Below are 17,093 nucleotides of genomic sequence, written 5' to 3' on the forward strand. Positions count from 1 at the left end.
TAAACTTGTTCTACATCACTTCAGCTGTGACATGTTTCACGCTGCGATACCTACTTTCAGTTTGTGATTATCTGCAATTCGAACGGTTGTATTTTGATAAATTGAGGAAACCCAGTGTTCAACAATTCTAAAGGATCAAAATCGGTAATTGATAATCAACTTTAAATACCGTTTACAGTAATTTAGAGAAAAATATAAATGAGAAAAAATTTAATAATCTGTGACTTTTTTAATAAGTCGTAGTGTGCCGTCTATCTATCAAAATAATGTGACAATTTGAAATATTTGAAATAGCGTTCCTTATGTCAGTAACTGCCATGTGAAATGACATTTACATCTAAAGGATATATATATTGTATATATGTATTCTCGTATTATCATAACAGTTGAAATAAAAAATGTCTCAAAATTCATATGTAAAAAATATTTCGGTTATACTACATACATACATATGTATGTTTGTATAAACCATACAAACGCGTTATTGTCTCATCATTGTGGTTGGAGGTGTACAAAAGTGTGTATATAAATTAAAGCTACCCAATATAATATACAGGGGTAGAAAGGCAAGGTTCCACTGTATACAAAACGGTTTGTCAATTCAAAATTACCAATGTAAAGTTTCGAACACAAGCGTTATTTTAAACAGTTTTATTTTCATAAGTATATACATAAATAAGGGGTTATTGTTTTAGATTTGGGTTGTGGGCAGCTAGGTTGAATTGTAATGTGAATCGAAAGTAAACATTTGTAGTAAATTATTGAAAAACCTCTTTCTTAATGTTGAGTGTGCTCAAAATAGGCAAATCCTTAAATTTTTTACTTTTCAATATCATTTAAATTAAACCAACTTCACAAAATCGGTGTTTTGAGAATAAACATCGAGAACAATGGTATTTATGCAATTATTTGAAAACATTTTTAAGAAATGAAATTATCTGAGAGATTAGAACTGATATTCGAAAATACTTATAATGAGACTTATGCAGTTGCCCGAAATTAATATGTGCTGAATTTGCAAAATGGGTGACGACATCTAAATTTTATAATAACAACCTTAAAATATCCCGGCATGGAAAATGTTTTTCAAATGGTTGTAACCGAACATATTAACTCTTGCAATTTGTAAGATTCAAAGGTGAAGCAATATTTGCAGCTGTTAGCTAAACTTTGTTTCACAAATGTTATCGCCTTTTTTGTTTTTGAAGCTTCATTCCGATATCTTCAGTGGTGCTCGATTTAGATATTATACAATGCATTTTTTACACCGCCCCTTGCGTGCCATATTAACTGTAAATGTTTATTTTCTTTAGCACTTTTTTTATAGTTTTCAGTTTTTTAATTTTTAGCTTTTCTCTTTTGGTTGATACAACTTTAACAGTTTGTGGATTATGTACGTTAAATCCGTAGAAATTTCAATTGTAAAGCACCTTATAGTTTTGCGCTTAACATCATTTTTGGGCGTGCTAATGTTTTGCCTTTTCTCATCTGCTATGCAAAGCTCTTCAGAGTGCCAAGGAATTGGCTTAAATTGATACAGCAAGATGTCTTAATTTGTTCCAAAAATGTCACTTACACGGATAGACGGTCCAACTGATATTTATTTGCCTAAAACCTCATGTAGATGGCGTGGGTGTGGTGTTGCATACTTGTAGCAATGTTCTTACAGGATTCTAATTAAATTGTGAAATGCGCCTGCAGAAGAGTTGTAAAGAGTTAAAATATTTCATCTTTTTCACCAATATAAATATGTACATATATTTGTGGTCATGTGAACACAATCGTCTACAGTATAATCGTTAGAAACACGTGACTTTCTGTATTATACTCGAAAAACCATGAGTTACATTGAGCAACTCGTTAAAACGATGTGATCATCACCTACGTCAGTCCGATAATTTGCTCATTGCTCTATAAAATAATAAAGGCATTAAAAAGAGACATTTATTGCCTTTTCAAATAAATGAATTACAAAAATTAATCAGAAATCCGATAAGATCGATTTATTTAACCTTATCTAAAGCTTAATATTTTAATCTTTAATCGACACCAGTTTGCAAAATTAAACTAAACTTAAATACATCAATCGAATCGTGTTCATACAGTAAAAAACATTAAATTACGTGATACGTAACACGGAATCTATAAGGAGTGTTTAAAACTATTAGCGTTAGTAATATTATATATACATACATATTTATGTATGAAAACTAATTGATAATTGAGGAATCGAACCGACGCACACTGGTCGATTTCATAGGCCAAAAATAAAAAAAATAAAAGTTTGAAATTTAGCACTGTTTATATCAAAGCTATTTCTTAAAGCACCAATAAAAGTAACGCTAAATACATTTTTGCTCTGTCCCAAAAGCGAGAGAAGTTAGACAATAGAAACACGGGGACTGTGTAGTGAAAATAGCTTAAAAATTATCTCTTATAATAAATTAAATTGCAATATAAAATCGTGTTCAATCCCCATAAATCGAAATGAGTATTGATAATAGAGGTATATTAGGGTGATTCAAAAAAAAAATTTTTTTTTTGTTTGGTACTCGGAAAAATAGGTTCCTAGACACCTCTAAGAAAGCCTCTCCAAATATGAGTTCTTAATTGTAACGGGAAGGTCCTCCTACATACAGTTTTCTATTTTTTCTTATTATCAGATAGAAAAATTTATATCTCGCTTCCAACTACTTGAAAAAATATCTTGTTCCTTAGATTTTGTTGGAAATTGAATGCTCTACAAAAAGGTCTGATGATTTTTTCGTAAACCCAACCGTTTAAAAGATATTAACAGTTAAAGTTTGATTATTTTCGGGAGATTTTTTTATTTTATCTTAATTTTATAACTCAATGAAAAAAAAAATTATTATGAATGATGAAACTCATAGTTTTGTAGGAAATTTACTGCTTATAAAAATGGTCTCTTATGATTTTTTGATTAAGTTAAGTGGTTACGAGATATTCATCGTCAAACATCAATGCATATTAAGGTGGATAAAAAAAAAAATTTCGTTTGGTACTCTGAAAAATAGGTTCCTAGACACCTCTATGAAAGCCTCTCCAAAAACCTATGAGTTTCAGTATAACAAAGTGGTTTTTATGTAATAATATGTTGTTTTATTATTTTAAAACAATTGTTTTATAAATGCCCTTTTGAGTGGTATGTTTTTCTTTATACATCGATTTAAGGTATACAGAAAGTTGTGATCCCTGTCTCGCCCTCAAATGAATCAAGTTTGTTTATATTAGTTAATGTTTCCTAAATCTATGCTTTTGATTTCAGCTGCAACTTTTTGCAACTTTCTTTGTTCTTCATGTTATTTTACCAGGCATGCGATTTTTTGTGTGTTATTTTTTATAATTTTTTGTATTTACGTGTATGTATATATTTTATTGTTTTTTATATTTTTTTTTATCATACATATATATACATATTTGAGCTTTGGTTTTCACCGATCCAACACCGGGTTTTATCAATAATAAAAATTCTCAAAGATTTTACATTACTCATTACACAATAATGAATTTTTAATGACGTCATAATCACTTTGTTCTCTTATTTTTATTCCATTAACACGAACTTTTTGCTTGTTTGCAACCATTTTCTTATTGAGTGAATAAATGGATTTCAACTAAAGTTTAATACGGAATTAAAGTTAATTTTACAATATTTAATATAAAATAAATAGTTAGAAACGAATAAGTAAAGTGTTAGTGGATATAAAAGTTAAAATTTTAAGTGTAAAATTAATTATAAATGGGAGAAAGACGCGTTTTAAATAGTTGAATTTTGAACTTTAAATGCAAATATCTCAAAAATCTCAAATCAGCAGCAACTATATAATTACCATTTTTACCCCGAAATCGGGGGTTGCTATTCTAAATCCCAGCCCAGTACTCTAAATTTACATTCGGCTCCATATTAATATGTAGAACAATAGCTATGCTTAACTCAAATAACTGTATACATATATGTACGCTAGTCCTTCAGTTTTTAAATATCTACATATATGAAACTCATCTTTGTCTTTTTTTCTCCCAGAATTTGCTCATTTGTCGGAACCACTGAAAATTTTATTTTTGTAGTTTAGCAATGATAATTCGTATTACTTCCTATCCTGATAACAATGTTAAAGAACTAGCAAGCATACTAATAGTTCAGACCATACCTGTTAAGTTTTGATTACTAATCGTAATTATTAGTAATCTCATTACTTTGTATTTGAGAGTGAAATAATTGATTACATTACGATTATCTTGGTCCCAAGTAGATTACGTAATGATTAAGATTACAAGTAATCAAAAAATAATCAGGATTACTCTGGATTACTGAAAAGAATCAAAAATAATCAAAAATAATCAAAATAAATAATTGATTCTTTTCAGCGATTCTTTTTGATTATTTTTGATTCTTTTTGATTCTTTTCAATCCAAAACCCCAATCAACTTTGGTCTTTTTGCTTTTTTTAATTTTTAATAAATTTTTTTATTCAATTTTGTACAACAAATAAAGATATTCAAGAGTCTTGAATCAAGACATAATAACTGAATGTAACACCAAAAAAATAACAAGATTCATTTATAACAAAATAACAAGAAAAATATTCATTAACACCATTTAGAATTTGCTTTCAATAACACCAATTTCTCAAATGATAAGTCCGACATTGACTGGCGCCTTGGACTATTCACTATCCCCGCAAAGGAAAATAGCCTCTCTACTGGTGCTGAGGATGTCAGGGGAGTATTAAAGGCAACAAAAGCTTCTTTTAGACCGCAATGTTTTACCCAAGTGTCGTTTGTTCTTGAATTGTCATTTAAGTAACAGAAAAAGTGATGGGTCAAAAAAGCCCGACGATCACTAGCACTTGGCTCAGGAGTAGCATTTGTTCCTTCTTCGTTATCTGTGTCTGTATAAAGATAAATGAATTTAATAAAAATAATCTAAGAATATTCAAGCAATCCTACCGTTGAGGTCAAAATCAAAATGCCCATTATTTGCAAATAATTCATTACTTTTCAATATTTGTGCATTGAAAGCACGATTATCTTTTGCATAGAAATCGCAAATTGTGTTTAAAACCCTGGTACTTATGTCCGCTGCTGTCATCTCCGGTTTTATCCTTTGCAACACCTTGATCCAGCTCATTTTAATATCTGGAGTTAGTACAGTTGCCGCTAGTGCTATATTGGCCTCCGGTTTTAAGTAAAAAATGCGTCAAACCGATCTCTCAAACGCTGCTCCAACTTAGCAACCACAGAGGAAACTTGCTGCATTTCTGGCTTGTTTTGCAGCTTATTCAATCTATTGCTGAGGGTCATCAGAGTCGGAATTAAGCAGCCTGCATAGAATATACACTTACTTAATGTGAAACCGATAAAAAATACTAATACATTTTACCGTAATTCACGTTATTTTCTCCTTGAAGGTAGTCCAAGGCACGAGCAATAGGCCCCATCAACAACTGGTACATCTCCAGATACTGCAAATCGCTCGGAGAAAATTGTGACAAGCTGAGTCTTTCGCACAAAGGATTCAACTTGTCCTTTGCCCAAAGTAACTTCGTTACTGCGTCAAACAGTGAATTCCACCGAGTTACAACGGGCATAAGCAATGTCGATCCCAAGCATTCCACAATAATTTCCGACGACTTCGGCCATTTGCACTTCCTCCACAAGGCATTGCATTTTTCGAATGTCTGCAAAATATTCTCTTTAGTACATTATAGTTCAACAAAATCGTTAACAATTTTCAGTTACCATCGAATGTTGGATATACAAAGCCTGCTCACTTCTCAAAATCTTCACGTAATCGGCGGAAGCAAGTAAATTCAGCGTGTGGCTGCAACATCGAAGATGCTTTGGCAGCAGCAGCTCGTTTTGGAAAACTGGCAAATCGTTTTCGCTTTCATCTTCAAAAGAAGTTTCAGTTTCCGTACACCCGTACTCCTTGAAAGCCTTAACAAAATTGGATCCATTGTCTGTCACCGTCATAATAACATTGGACGGGTTCAGACCAAAGCCGGCATTAATTTCGGCAATGATTTGCGCAATTTTTTCAGCTGAGTGCACGCCGAATATTCTCCTGCAAGCAAGAGCAGCCGACTTGCGTTCCAGGTTCTCTGTGAGCCAATGGCAAGTATACCCCAAAAAGCTCCGGTGGTTCCCAGACCAAATATCCCCGGTTGTACAGAAGTGTTTTACGGAGGCCATTTCCGACTTGATTTTGTGTACCACTTCACCATAATGCTCCTTCCATTTTTTTACAGCTACTTGCCTGCTCATTATCTTCATGCCACTGGTCTGCAAGAGGTCTATGAAAGACCTTCTTTCTAAAATTGAGACAGGCAGTGCTCCATCAACAATAGCATGCAAAAGCTTTCTATCGAAGGCAGCTTGCGCAGAATTGCCAAAAGGGCTGCCCGACTTCAAACTTTTGTATTCCGCATACAATTCGCTATGTTTGACCCGCAAATGCTTCACAAAATTAGAGGTCACGTCACCAGTAGCTCTTATCTTCCGATCACATCCGACACATTTTGCAATTGTCGACATCTTATTCTGATCAGAAATCTGTGAATTCATATGTATATGAATATAATTTTCAAAGTTCAATTCATTAAACACTTACAACAACACTAAACACAACAATTTAAATTTTAAAACAAACAATACTAAAACAACCCTAACTAATTTGAACCATATGCACATAAAAACTAACTTTTTCAATATCCGTATAAAATCTCGCGTTCAAAATAGTTTTTCCAGACACCTCAAAAGACTGGTTTTTTATAGAGCTTCCAGAATTTTTTTTGAAGACCCTTCTCCTTTTGCGGGGACTTGGCACGTAATTCTTGTCCAAAATTTCATCATCATTTGAGAAGTCGCTTTCTCCAAAAACCAATTGATCAGTATGTGACATGTTATCTTCAAATGGAGCGTTTTTTCACACAAAACACAATTAATAACAACTGACTGACACGTGAAGTATGAAGTATAGATTATATGATTGCACTTTATAAGCTCTTGTTTGACTTGTTAACGTAAGCGTACCAACAAGTTAACAACCGTTCTGGAATTCTAACACTACTCCCTTCAGCATTGTTGTTTTTCATACAGGTGTAAATATCAGCTACGTTCATTGAAGCTTATTCTGATGATCACAACTGGGAAATTTCGCGATGGGGCTGATTAAATTGAATGGCTGAATTGCTATTAATAATAGCAAAAATATCATCATTTATAATATAATATTTATAATAATATAATATATATACATATAAATGCATATATCTCAGAATCTGAGGCTCAGATTATACAAAAAACAATTTAAAAAATTTTAGTAAAAAAATGTCGTAAAATTTAAAGAGAAAAGTTGTTTGGTATTTTGGATTGAAAGTAATCAAAAATAATCAAAAAGAATCGCTGAAAAGAATCAATTATCTATTTTGATTATTTTTGATTATTTTTGATTATTTTAATTAATTTATAATAATCCTTATTATTTTTTGATTCTTTATAATCGTAATCATTACGTAATCCCAATATTTCAAACGCACAATTAAATAATCATTACGATTCTTTTTAGAAAATAATCTAACCGATTACTAATCGTAATCATAATTTAACAGCTATGGTTCAGACATTATGATAAATTATTAGCGATTGTAAGTGTTTTATTGAAAATTCAATTAAGTGTTGACATTATTATCAGGAATAAAGGGATGTCCAACTTATTCCAGTATGAGAGCGCTTCAAAATGATCGTTTATAACATTTTCCATCGAACAAAATAAGAATTTTTAGGCATTTTAAATTAAAACACCCAACATTTATTACGATTGCAAATTATTCTATATTGGACTCTTAATACGAGTACATGGCGAAACTACTTAAATTCTTTTTTATGATTTTATGGTATATTAAAACAACTGAATTTTTAACTTTCAATACTTAATAAGGTGAATTAAGCCTGGAAGTTCTCAATAAATAAATGCTTTTAATTATTTGTAATTGAAACTTAATTATGCTATGCATCAAATTTGCAAACGTTTCGTGAAATATATTTAAACTTCGCATTTTCTTTGATTTTCATTGTTTTATATATTTTATTAGCAATCTTGACCGGCGGCAACAAATCCCTCGCTTTAATTTTTTTTTCTAAGATTTTAATCCGGTCGTCCCTCTTTTCCAATTGGTAAACATCAAAACCTAAAAATAAAAAAAAATTAATTAACGAAAAAGTTATTAAACTTTTACACCCCTTGGTTTCTTTTGGCCCACCCTGTATATGCATATGTTCATTTGTATGATATTCTCAAATTTTGCTTACAAGGAATTACCATGAATGTGATAGAACAATATTTACAATACCCGCTATTAATATTTTCAATGTGAAATTTATGACCGGAAATTCATAATCAATGGACAGGTATCAAATATCCGTATTTTTTGGCCGCTACTTTTTTTCTCACAAAACATACACTAATTAATTACATTTCTTTTATAATATTTGTTAGAAAAACGAAAGTCATCGTATGTAGTATGTCGGAATTGGCGTAGTACCAACCTGAATTTATCTATTAACTATTATGATGAAAAATATTGTACTAAAGAATAATTCCCGGAGTTTCATTAGGGTACCTCACATATGGAGTAAATTCAGCTGGACGTTTAAAAATCCTGATATTAGGGGCCATCCATAAATTACGTCACACGAATTTACGGACTTTTTAACCCCTCCCCCTCCTTGTCACAAGTTGTCACATTTTGAACTATCCCCCTCCCTTTCTTGACGTCACACATTTTCCAATTTTATGGATTTATCAAAAAAAAAAGGTTATTCTATTTATTGAATAATCTTTAATGAAATCAATTTTTAGTTAAAAATTAAGTACAGACACAAAGAATGACTAGTCAAGAAATAATAGATACTTATTATGCTAATTAAAAATACAAAACTAAATCATCTTGTGTCCATGGACTTTTGACCCACTCCTTTATATCATTTATTACTGGTAAATCAGGCACTTCCTTTTCGTTCTGAATTTGGATGTCAGGAACATCTTTCGTACCAACATCGTCTTCTTCCATCCATAAAGCATCGTCATCATTCATTAAACAGAGAATCTCTCGGGCACGTCTAGCCGCAATACTTTGAGGACGAATTTTCGCGATAGGTAACAGCTCTTGTTTTTTATGGGATTGTTTGTGTTGATTGGTGGCTTAATATGAAGAAAAATATAAAATATGCTACACGAAATTTTTTTAAATAAGTATGACTCGACACTAGGGCAATAACTATCATGGAACTTGTTTCAGATGGGATGATGCTTAGAGATTTAATAATATCTGTAGTAATAATGGAGCAAACTTAGCGTTGTTGTCATCACTCTCTGTGACTCAATAACCTTCTGATGTCTGCTTAATTAAAACAGGTGGTGGTAAAAATCCTTCTTTTAATAATTTCCAAACTATTTGATAAAAATATTGCGACTCACGTACATGATTAGCTTACCAAGTAGCATTATTTTTCAACATCATAGTCTGTTTAATATCCACTCCAGTAACAGTTGGTGCAACACATTCAGCTGGCGACTGGAAAATTATCAATGACTAACTTGCTCCAAATGGCAGCCAACACATTGCCCGCACTTTCGAAGTTTCGTTTTTCAAGATCTAAGTCAGTAGTTCGATTACTTGAATCAAGATGTGACACAAAATCATCATAATTTAAAAGTACAAAAGTAAGTTCGCGACTGAGAGATGCCATACGTCGTTCAACTCTGTTAAATGCACTCCTTCCTGGGGCATTTGTAGCTATATAAATTGCATCTAAATGAAAATATTTAAAATGTTGGACACGGCGAGTATACCTCAGCAAGTTATATATACTTGTACGAAGCAGGGGCAGTAAAAAGCTTCGTTACAACTTATGTAAGTATTAAAAAACAAAGATTGTGTTTATAATTGTTTAATATTTTTTGTTTACCTATAAACTTCAGGTTTGTACATCACAAATTTTGAAATGTGATGTCACAAAGCTTTTGACCCCCCTGCCCCTTGTCACACAATGTCACTTCTGAATGATAAACCAGCCGAGTTATGGTGAACATGCAAAATGTTCTTTCTCAAGACGATGTGGGCTTATGCTTCGATATTTCTGCATGAAAAACCTACCCTAGGTTGCCAAAAGTATGTTCAATCATGTACAAAAGGTCCGAATAAAATAACTCAATCCATATTAAAGAAATAAATTCGCCTTAAAAACCTTACCAAACGTTACCCCCCACCCCACAGTGGGAGAAATGGTCAATCTAGCGTCGCTTTCTTAATAGCTTCTTAAATACAATGAAAAAATGCATTACTTTATTATAAAAATATGTGTTAATTATTTATTTATATGTTTTTATGTTTTATTAGAAAAAAAACTATTCAGAGTCGGAGCTCTCAGAATTACTGCCGTCAGGTAGATCATTTATATGTAAAAGAAGGTTTTTGACCACATCTTCTATTTCAGTGTGATTTTTGGAGTATTTGGAGATGCTTTTAGACTTAGATGTAATAATAGCATCTGAAGAAACTAAAAGAGTGTGTATTAAGTCTTCCGTTGTATTCAACCTTGAGTTTTTTCGCGTATGGTTCAGTCCATAACTGCGAAAATCTTTATTTCTTGCCTCAAGTGCCTCTTCTGACATCATTCCTATTGGTAGCGAAACTTTTTCTATAATATCTGCTCCGTGTATTAATATTTTATGTACAGATGGAGGCATAGAAAACCAAGGATATTCGGAAACAAATAATTCTGCTGTATTCCAAGCATATATGCGAAAAGCCTCTATGTTAACTGCATACCCACATGCCATCAGTTACGTGAATGTCACTGGGGTAACACTCTGTTTTAGCCTTAAGTAAAATATCGTAGCTTGGATAAATATTGCAGTTTCGTTCTTTGGCACCATAATGCATTATTTTGTACGACCTTTTTGAGTATTCGCCATCTTCCATCTAGCTTCATCAAGCTTCCTCAGGTGTATACGGAATTGGGGTTTTTTGTTCAGAGCTTACAGACTTAAGCATTTTCGGAGCAGTCGAACTTTCTTCAAACAATTTTGAAACAACCTGTAAAGCATTTCTTTTTCCAGCTTTGTAAGGACTTACGCTTGCCGTTGCCATTAACTCTTGGTTAGGTGTTTCTCTGAAAAAGGTTTTTGTATATGTTGTTTTTGAATTTTGCGAGTTTGCTCTTCACTATACTTTAAGCGATCAATGACGTTAGAAAATATATGATGTTCAACCATAAGAAATTTTTTTGTTGGTACTGGTTCACTGTGCAATATTAAAAAAAGCGTGCGTATAGACTCTGCCATAGTATCTAAAAAAGGAAAAAAATCAGTAACTTGCAAATAGTTGCTGCCAACTTTTGGACAAGACGTAGACCACAACATATTTTAACAAATTATACAAACATTGAATCGAATGCCATCGAATCCACCACACTTATTTTCTACGGAACATTGGATTACACATATACTAACAGACCACAATGACTTTTTTTTTATTTAACACATACCAAATAATGATAATTAAGTCACAAATCTTATTACAAAATTTTATATTTAAGTTTTTCAGTTCAACAAAAATTGCACTTAAAAATAGGTAAATAGTAATTATTGCACTTGCTAAAACATGTGTTAAATTCGAAAGCTCACAGATATGCGAATATTTGGAACAAAACAAAAACGAAAACAGAAAAGACCCCGTTAGGAAATAAATAACGGAATAAATTTTCAATAAAACAAACAGAAATTGGAGAATTCTGAATTTAAAAATTTCGCTAAAGCGCCGCTAGATTGACCATTTCTCCCACTGTGCACCCTTTAGAATGTTCTTATTTAGAGTGCTCATACAGCATATACACGCGCAATGAATTACTTATTGCTGTTATTTATGTACACATATGTATATACAGCGTAAAACATTTAAAAAATGCGACTCAATAAATTTAAGTAATAAAATGACACGAGGGTCTGTTATCATTACTTAGATTAACAATTTTATAGCAGCCATTAGAGTATTATCATTCTTGGGCAATACCACATCAAATCTAAAATAATTTTTGATAACTAACTATGACAACATCTTACTTGTTTCCTATATTTCTTTATTACTACACAGTGGCGCAGCTACAACTTCGGGCGCCCGGGGCCAAGGATGTTCTGCCGCCCCCTTTATCTACCTACCTACAAGTTTCATGAGGTGGTTCAAACAAAAGTTAATTTTTACAAAATATCTTCGATATTAAGTATACAAAATTTAGGAACTAGAAGCCACGCAAATTCTGAAGTTTCAAAATTCTCACAATACGGTTTTTGAGGAAATTGATAGTAAATTTACAGACATCTTATTAAAAGCCATAGAAAAGCCCATTTTCGCCCTATATCTTCTACACTTTTGACACAATTTGCAAAAAAATTTTTTGAAGTTGTAAACAATTTTTTCTGAATATTAAAAAACAGTGCAGATTGCGCCCAGGGCGACGGAGCGTTTTTGCCTTTAAATTCGATCACAATCGAACTTTTTTGGAAAAAATTAAGCTTGATCAGGACGAGTCTAGAAAGAGCGCTTTTTACACCCAAAATATCCACCAAAACCATTCAAACGGACTTGCCATCTCTCTAACATTTGACTGATGATTTTCAATCGCCACATCCTTTACTCTTTTAATATCTTCATCAGTTGAAGAAGTCGAAGGTCGTCCAGAACGAAGCATGTCTTCAACGATCTCTCGAATTTAAAATTTAGAAAATTTCTTTGTTCGATATTTTTATCCTCGCAGACCGTCGACTAAGTATTCGTTTAGTTGCCCAGATGTTTAATTTATCAAAATCTATGGTTCATGACATTGTGACGGAGCGCTTGAACATGCTCAAGATGAGCGCGAAAATGGTCCCAAAAGTGCTCATTGACGACCAGAAATTGCGGCGTGTGTAAGTGTACCAAGAAAATTTGAACATGTGTGAAAGTGACGCCCAATTTTTGAATAACGTAATCATGGATCTTTCTGTATGATCGCGAGACAAGGCAAGCATTTTGAGACAACAGAGTGGATTCAAGCAGCATGCACCTCGGCTCTCAAGGCTACTCCGGAGAATGCTGTTTGTGACGCCTTCAATGCTTGGAAATCACGCTAGCAGCGCTGCATGACCGCAGAAGAAGTCTATTTGGAAAGTTTTTAAAGAATTGTAATGATTGGTTTAATATTTTTATACCCTGAGCAGGGTATATTAAGTTTGCCACGAAGTTTGTAACATCCAGAAGGAAGCGCCGGAGACCCTATAAAGTATATATATAAATGATCGTATATATACGAACTAGTTTCTCAGTTTTTAAGATATCGTTTTGAAATTTTGCAAACGCCATTTTCTCTTCAAGAAGCTTCTCATTTGTCGGAACTACCGATATCGGACCATTACAACATATAGCTGTCATACAAACTGAACGATCGGAATCAAGTTCTTGTATGGAAAACTTTCACATTTGGCAATGTATATTCACAAAATTTGGCACAGATTATTTTCTAAGATAATAATATAATATACGAAGAAATTGTTCAGATGGGCTTACTATAGCATATAGCTGCAATACAAACTGAACGATCAGAATAAAGTTCTTGTATGGAAAACTTTTGCATTTGACAAAATATATTCACGAAATTTGGTACAGATTATTTCTAAGGCAACAATGTAATATCCGAAGAAATTGTTCAGATCGGTTAACAATAGCATATAGCTGCCATACAAACTGAATGATCGGAATCAAATGCTTGTATGGGAAACTTCCTCATTTGACGATGTATCTTCACGAAATTTGATATGAGTTATTGTTCATAGAAATAATGTAATATCAGAAGAAATTGCTCAGATCGGCTTACTATAGCATATAGCTGCCATCCAAACCGAACGATCGGAATCAAGGGCTTGTATGGAAAACTTTCGCATTTTACGTGGTAGCTTCAAGAAATTTGACATGGATTATTGCTTAAGGTAATACTATAAGCATATAGCTTCCATACAAACTGAACACATAGTTACTAAAAGAAATGCACCTGTGAAGAATATATTAGCTTCGGTGCAGCCGAAGTTAACATTTTTTCTTGTTTTTTTTTTGTTTTAATCGCCTCAGTCCCGTTACTTAAAAAATATTGTTCAGTTATGGCATTTTATAGGTTTTCCGTATATACATATATTTAACATATTTTGGTAGAAAAAAATTAAATCATTTATTCTAGCATATCCCGCAGGCGACTGTAATGAAAATGGAAAGGGGACAGGCTAATACCGCATATGAGATTGGTGATGTAAGTTACCTCCACACAAAAACTAAATTTTATAAGTAACCACTATGCTTCCTCTCAACTGTTTTTAGCCGGCAGAAAATGTGGAAAACGCCGATGACGATGTGAAAAAGGTAAGGGTTTTTAATATTTTAATGTTAAATTGAAATGTAGATCTCGTATAAACCTACATGTGAGGAAATAGAACTATGTACATGTTAAAAACGATATGATATCAAGTGGTTATTCTTGTCCAGAAATTTAAAAAATTTTATCATATATCGATAACTTAGATATTCAAAGATATATCCCTAAATCATTTTTCAAAATTAAATTCATTTTCAAAGTTATAGCCATTTTAGTGTCGTGGCAACTGGTCTGCTTCAGCGGACAACGAAACTTTATAGTCTGTAGTTTATAACGGGTGATTTTTTTGAGGTTAGGATTTTCATGCATTAGTATTTGACAGATCACGTGGGATTTCAGACATGGTGTCAAAGAGAAAGATGCTCAGTATGCTTTGACATTTCATCATGAATAGACTTACTAACGAGCAACGCTTGCAAATCATTGAATTTTATTACCAAAATCAGTGTTCGGTTCGAAATGTGTTTCGCGCGCGTGTTTTGTTCAGCGATGAGGCTCATTTCTGGTTGAATGGCTACGTAAATAAGCAAAATTGCCGCATTTGGGGTGAAGAGCAACCAGAAGCCGTTCAAGAACTGCCCATGCATCCCGAAAAATGCACTGTTTGGTGTGGTTTGTACGCTGGTGGAATCATTGGACCGTATTTTTTCAAAGATGCTGTTGGACGCAACGTTACGGTGAATGGCGATCGCTATCGTTCGATGCTAACAAACTTTTTGTTGCCAAAAATGGAAGAACTGAACTTGGTTGACATGTGGTTTCAACAAGATGGCGCTACATGCCACACAGCTCGCGATTCTATGGCCATTTTGAGGGAAAACTTCGGACAACAATTCATCTCAAGAAATGGACCCGTAAGTTGGCCACCAAGATCATGCGATTTAACGCCTTTAGACTATTTTTTGTGGGGCTACGTCAAGTCTAAAGTCTACAGAAATAAGCCAGCAACTATTCCAGCTTTGGAAGACAACATTTCCGAAGAAATTCGGGCTATTCCGGCCGAAATGCTCGAAAAAGTTGCCCAAAATTGGACTTTCCGAATGGACCACCTAAGACGCAGCCGCGGTCAACATTTAAATGAAATTATCTTCAAAAAGTAAATGTCATGAACCAATCTAACGTTTCAAATAAAGAACCGATGAGATTTTGCAAATTTTATGCGTTTTTTTTAAAAAAAAGTTATCAAGCTCTTAAAAAATCACCCTTTAGTTCTTTTCCACTACTACTACTCACGGTATAGTTGCGACAATATCTGAAGTTCTAATATCTCTGTCACATAAAGCCCAAAAAGAATTGAAAATTTAAATTTTTAATATGTTAAAAAAAATTCGAACGCTTTTTTTTTGTTTATTTTCAGTTTTTCAGCCGTACTAATCAAGAATCCATCATTGTTTTATTTTTCATATTTTGTTTTCCAGTGGTATTTCAAGGAATCAGTAAAACCAACCACCAAAAGAGTCTTTTTTCCCGTACGTAAAAATTAAACTAGGAGGTCGACGTTTTTCGGGACCAGAAGTAGCGGTTAATGCGTTTAGAACCCATGTTTCGGAAATACGTTAATCTGTGCTCCGATTAGCCCTTCCTTACTGGTTTCAAGGTTTTAAAAACTGCCATTTTTTTGCGAATTTATTTCATATATGCGGAATTAGTAATTTTGTTCGGACCTTTTGTACATTATTGAGCATACTTTTGACAATATAGGGTATTAAATTTTTTTGGTCACTTTTTTAGTTTATAAATTTTAGACGCGTTTTATTCAAAACTACCTTTTACAGTCCATGTTCACTGTCAAACTGCTTGACAGATTCATTTCAAACTCTGTACACATTTTTGACATATGAAATACCTCGCCCCATCGTTTAGTAAATTTTTGTTTTTTTACATTAAGGATGTTTTCCACCCACAAAATTACGGAATTTTTTAGTGGAAAATAGCAGCTTTCATTTTAAATGAACGCCAAAAATTTTTAAATGAAAAAAAAATTATCAGACAACGATGAGGGAGGATTATAATTTGACTAATTTTTTATTTTTGGATGACTTCCAGCCAAGTTACGGTGAACATCGCAAAGTGTTTTTTCTCTAGACGTTTTGAGAAACGCTCTTTTGCCGGCTTATGTTTCAATATTTCCGCATGAAAAAATTATTATAGATTATCAAAAGTATGGTCAATAATGTACAAAAGGTCCGAATAAAATTACTCAATCCATATTAAGGAAATAAATTCGCAAAAAAAGTAATTTTTTTCCTCTGGTCTCGTTAAATTGATTTGACATACAATTATTTATTTTTATCAATTAGTTACTATTGTTACAAACATCCGTTAGAAATAACTTATTAGTTCAATGCATCAGTTATATTGAATCAAACGTATCTCGGTAATCAGTAACATATCAGGCGTGGTTAGTTAGACAAGCCTAAGTATTATGTCCCGGTTAAATAAACTAAACCATTGAAAAATATAGTACAAAGGGTTGTTATTATATTAATTGCTTTAGAAATTTTCAATTTTGCCAATGAAAAATTAGTGGGAATTTTTAATAATACAATTAGAGGCCACTCTTTTTTAGACGACGACTAAAAAGTCTTACGTTTTAAGTAAGCAAGAAG

General features: G+C 32.8%; 2 protein-coding genes across 4 annotated transcripts in view; both read left to right on the forward strand.

Moving 5' to 3' along the window:
* Window positions 1-17,093, forward strand: part of LOC105231168 (GTP-binding protein 1) — a 261,542-nt gene that overhangs the window by 94,529 nt on the left and 149,920 nt on the right. The window lies entirely within an intron of this gene.
* The window catches only part of LOC105232872 (solute carrier family 28 member 3), a 26,749-nt gene continuing 9,656 nt past the window's right edge, over window positions 1-17,093 (forward strand). Inside the window, exons 1-3 of one of the 3 annotated variants that reach the window (XM_049452880.1) lie at window positions 1-144; window positions 14,293-14,361; window positions 14,430-14,471. In XM_049452880.1, the coding sequence (XP_049308837.1) occupies window positions 14,314-14,361; window positions 14,430-14,471 (90 nt within the window). In that variant the 5' untranslated portion in view covers window positions 1-144; window positions 14,293-14,313. Of the gene's footprint in view, window positions 145-13,928; window positions 14,048-14,292; window positions 14,362-14,429; window positions 14,472-17,093 lie in introns of those variants that run through there. The other 2 variants (XM_049452882.1, XM_049452881.1) reach the window with 2 other exon arrangements.

The sequence above is a fragment of the Bactrocera dorsalis genome, chromosome 3 (genome assembly GCF_023373825.1).
Source record: "Bactrocera dorsalis isolate Fly_Bdor chromosome 3, ASM2337382v1, whole genome shotgun sequence".
In the NCBI taxonomy this organism is placed as follows: Eukaryota; Metazoa; Arthropoda; class Insecta; order Diptera; family Tephritidae; genus Bactrocera; species Bactrocera dorsalis.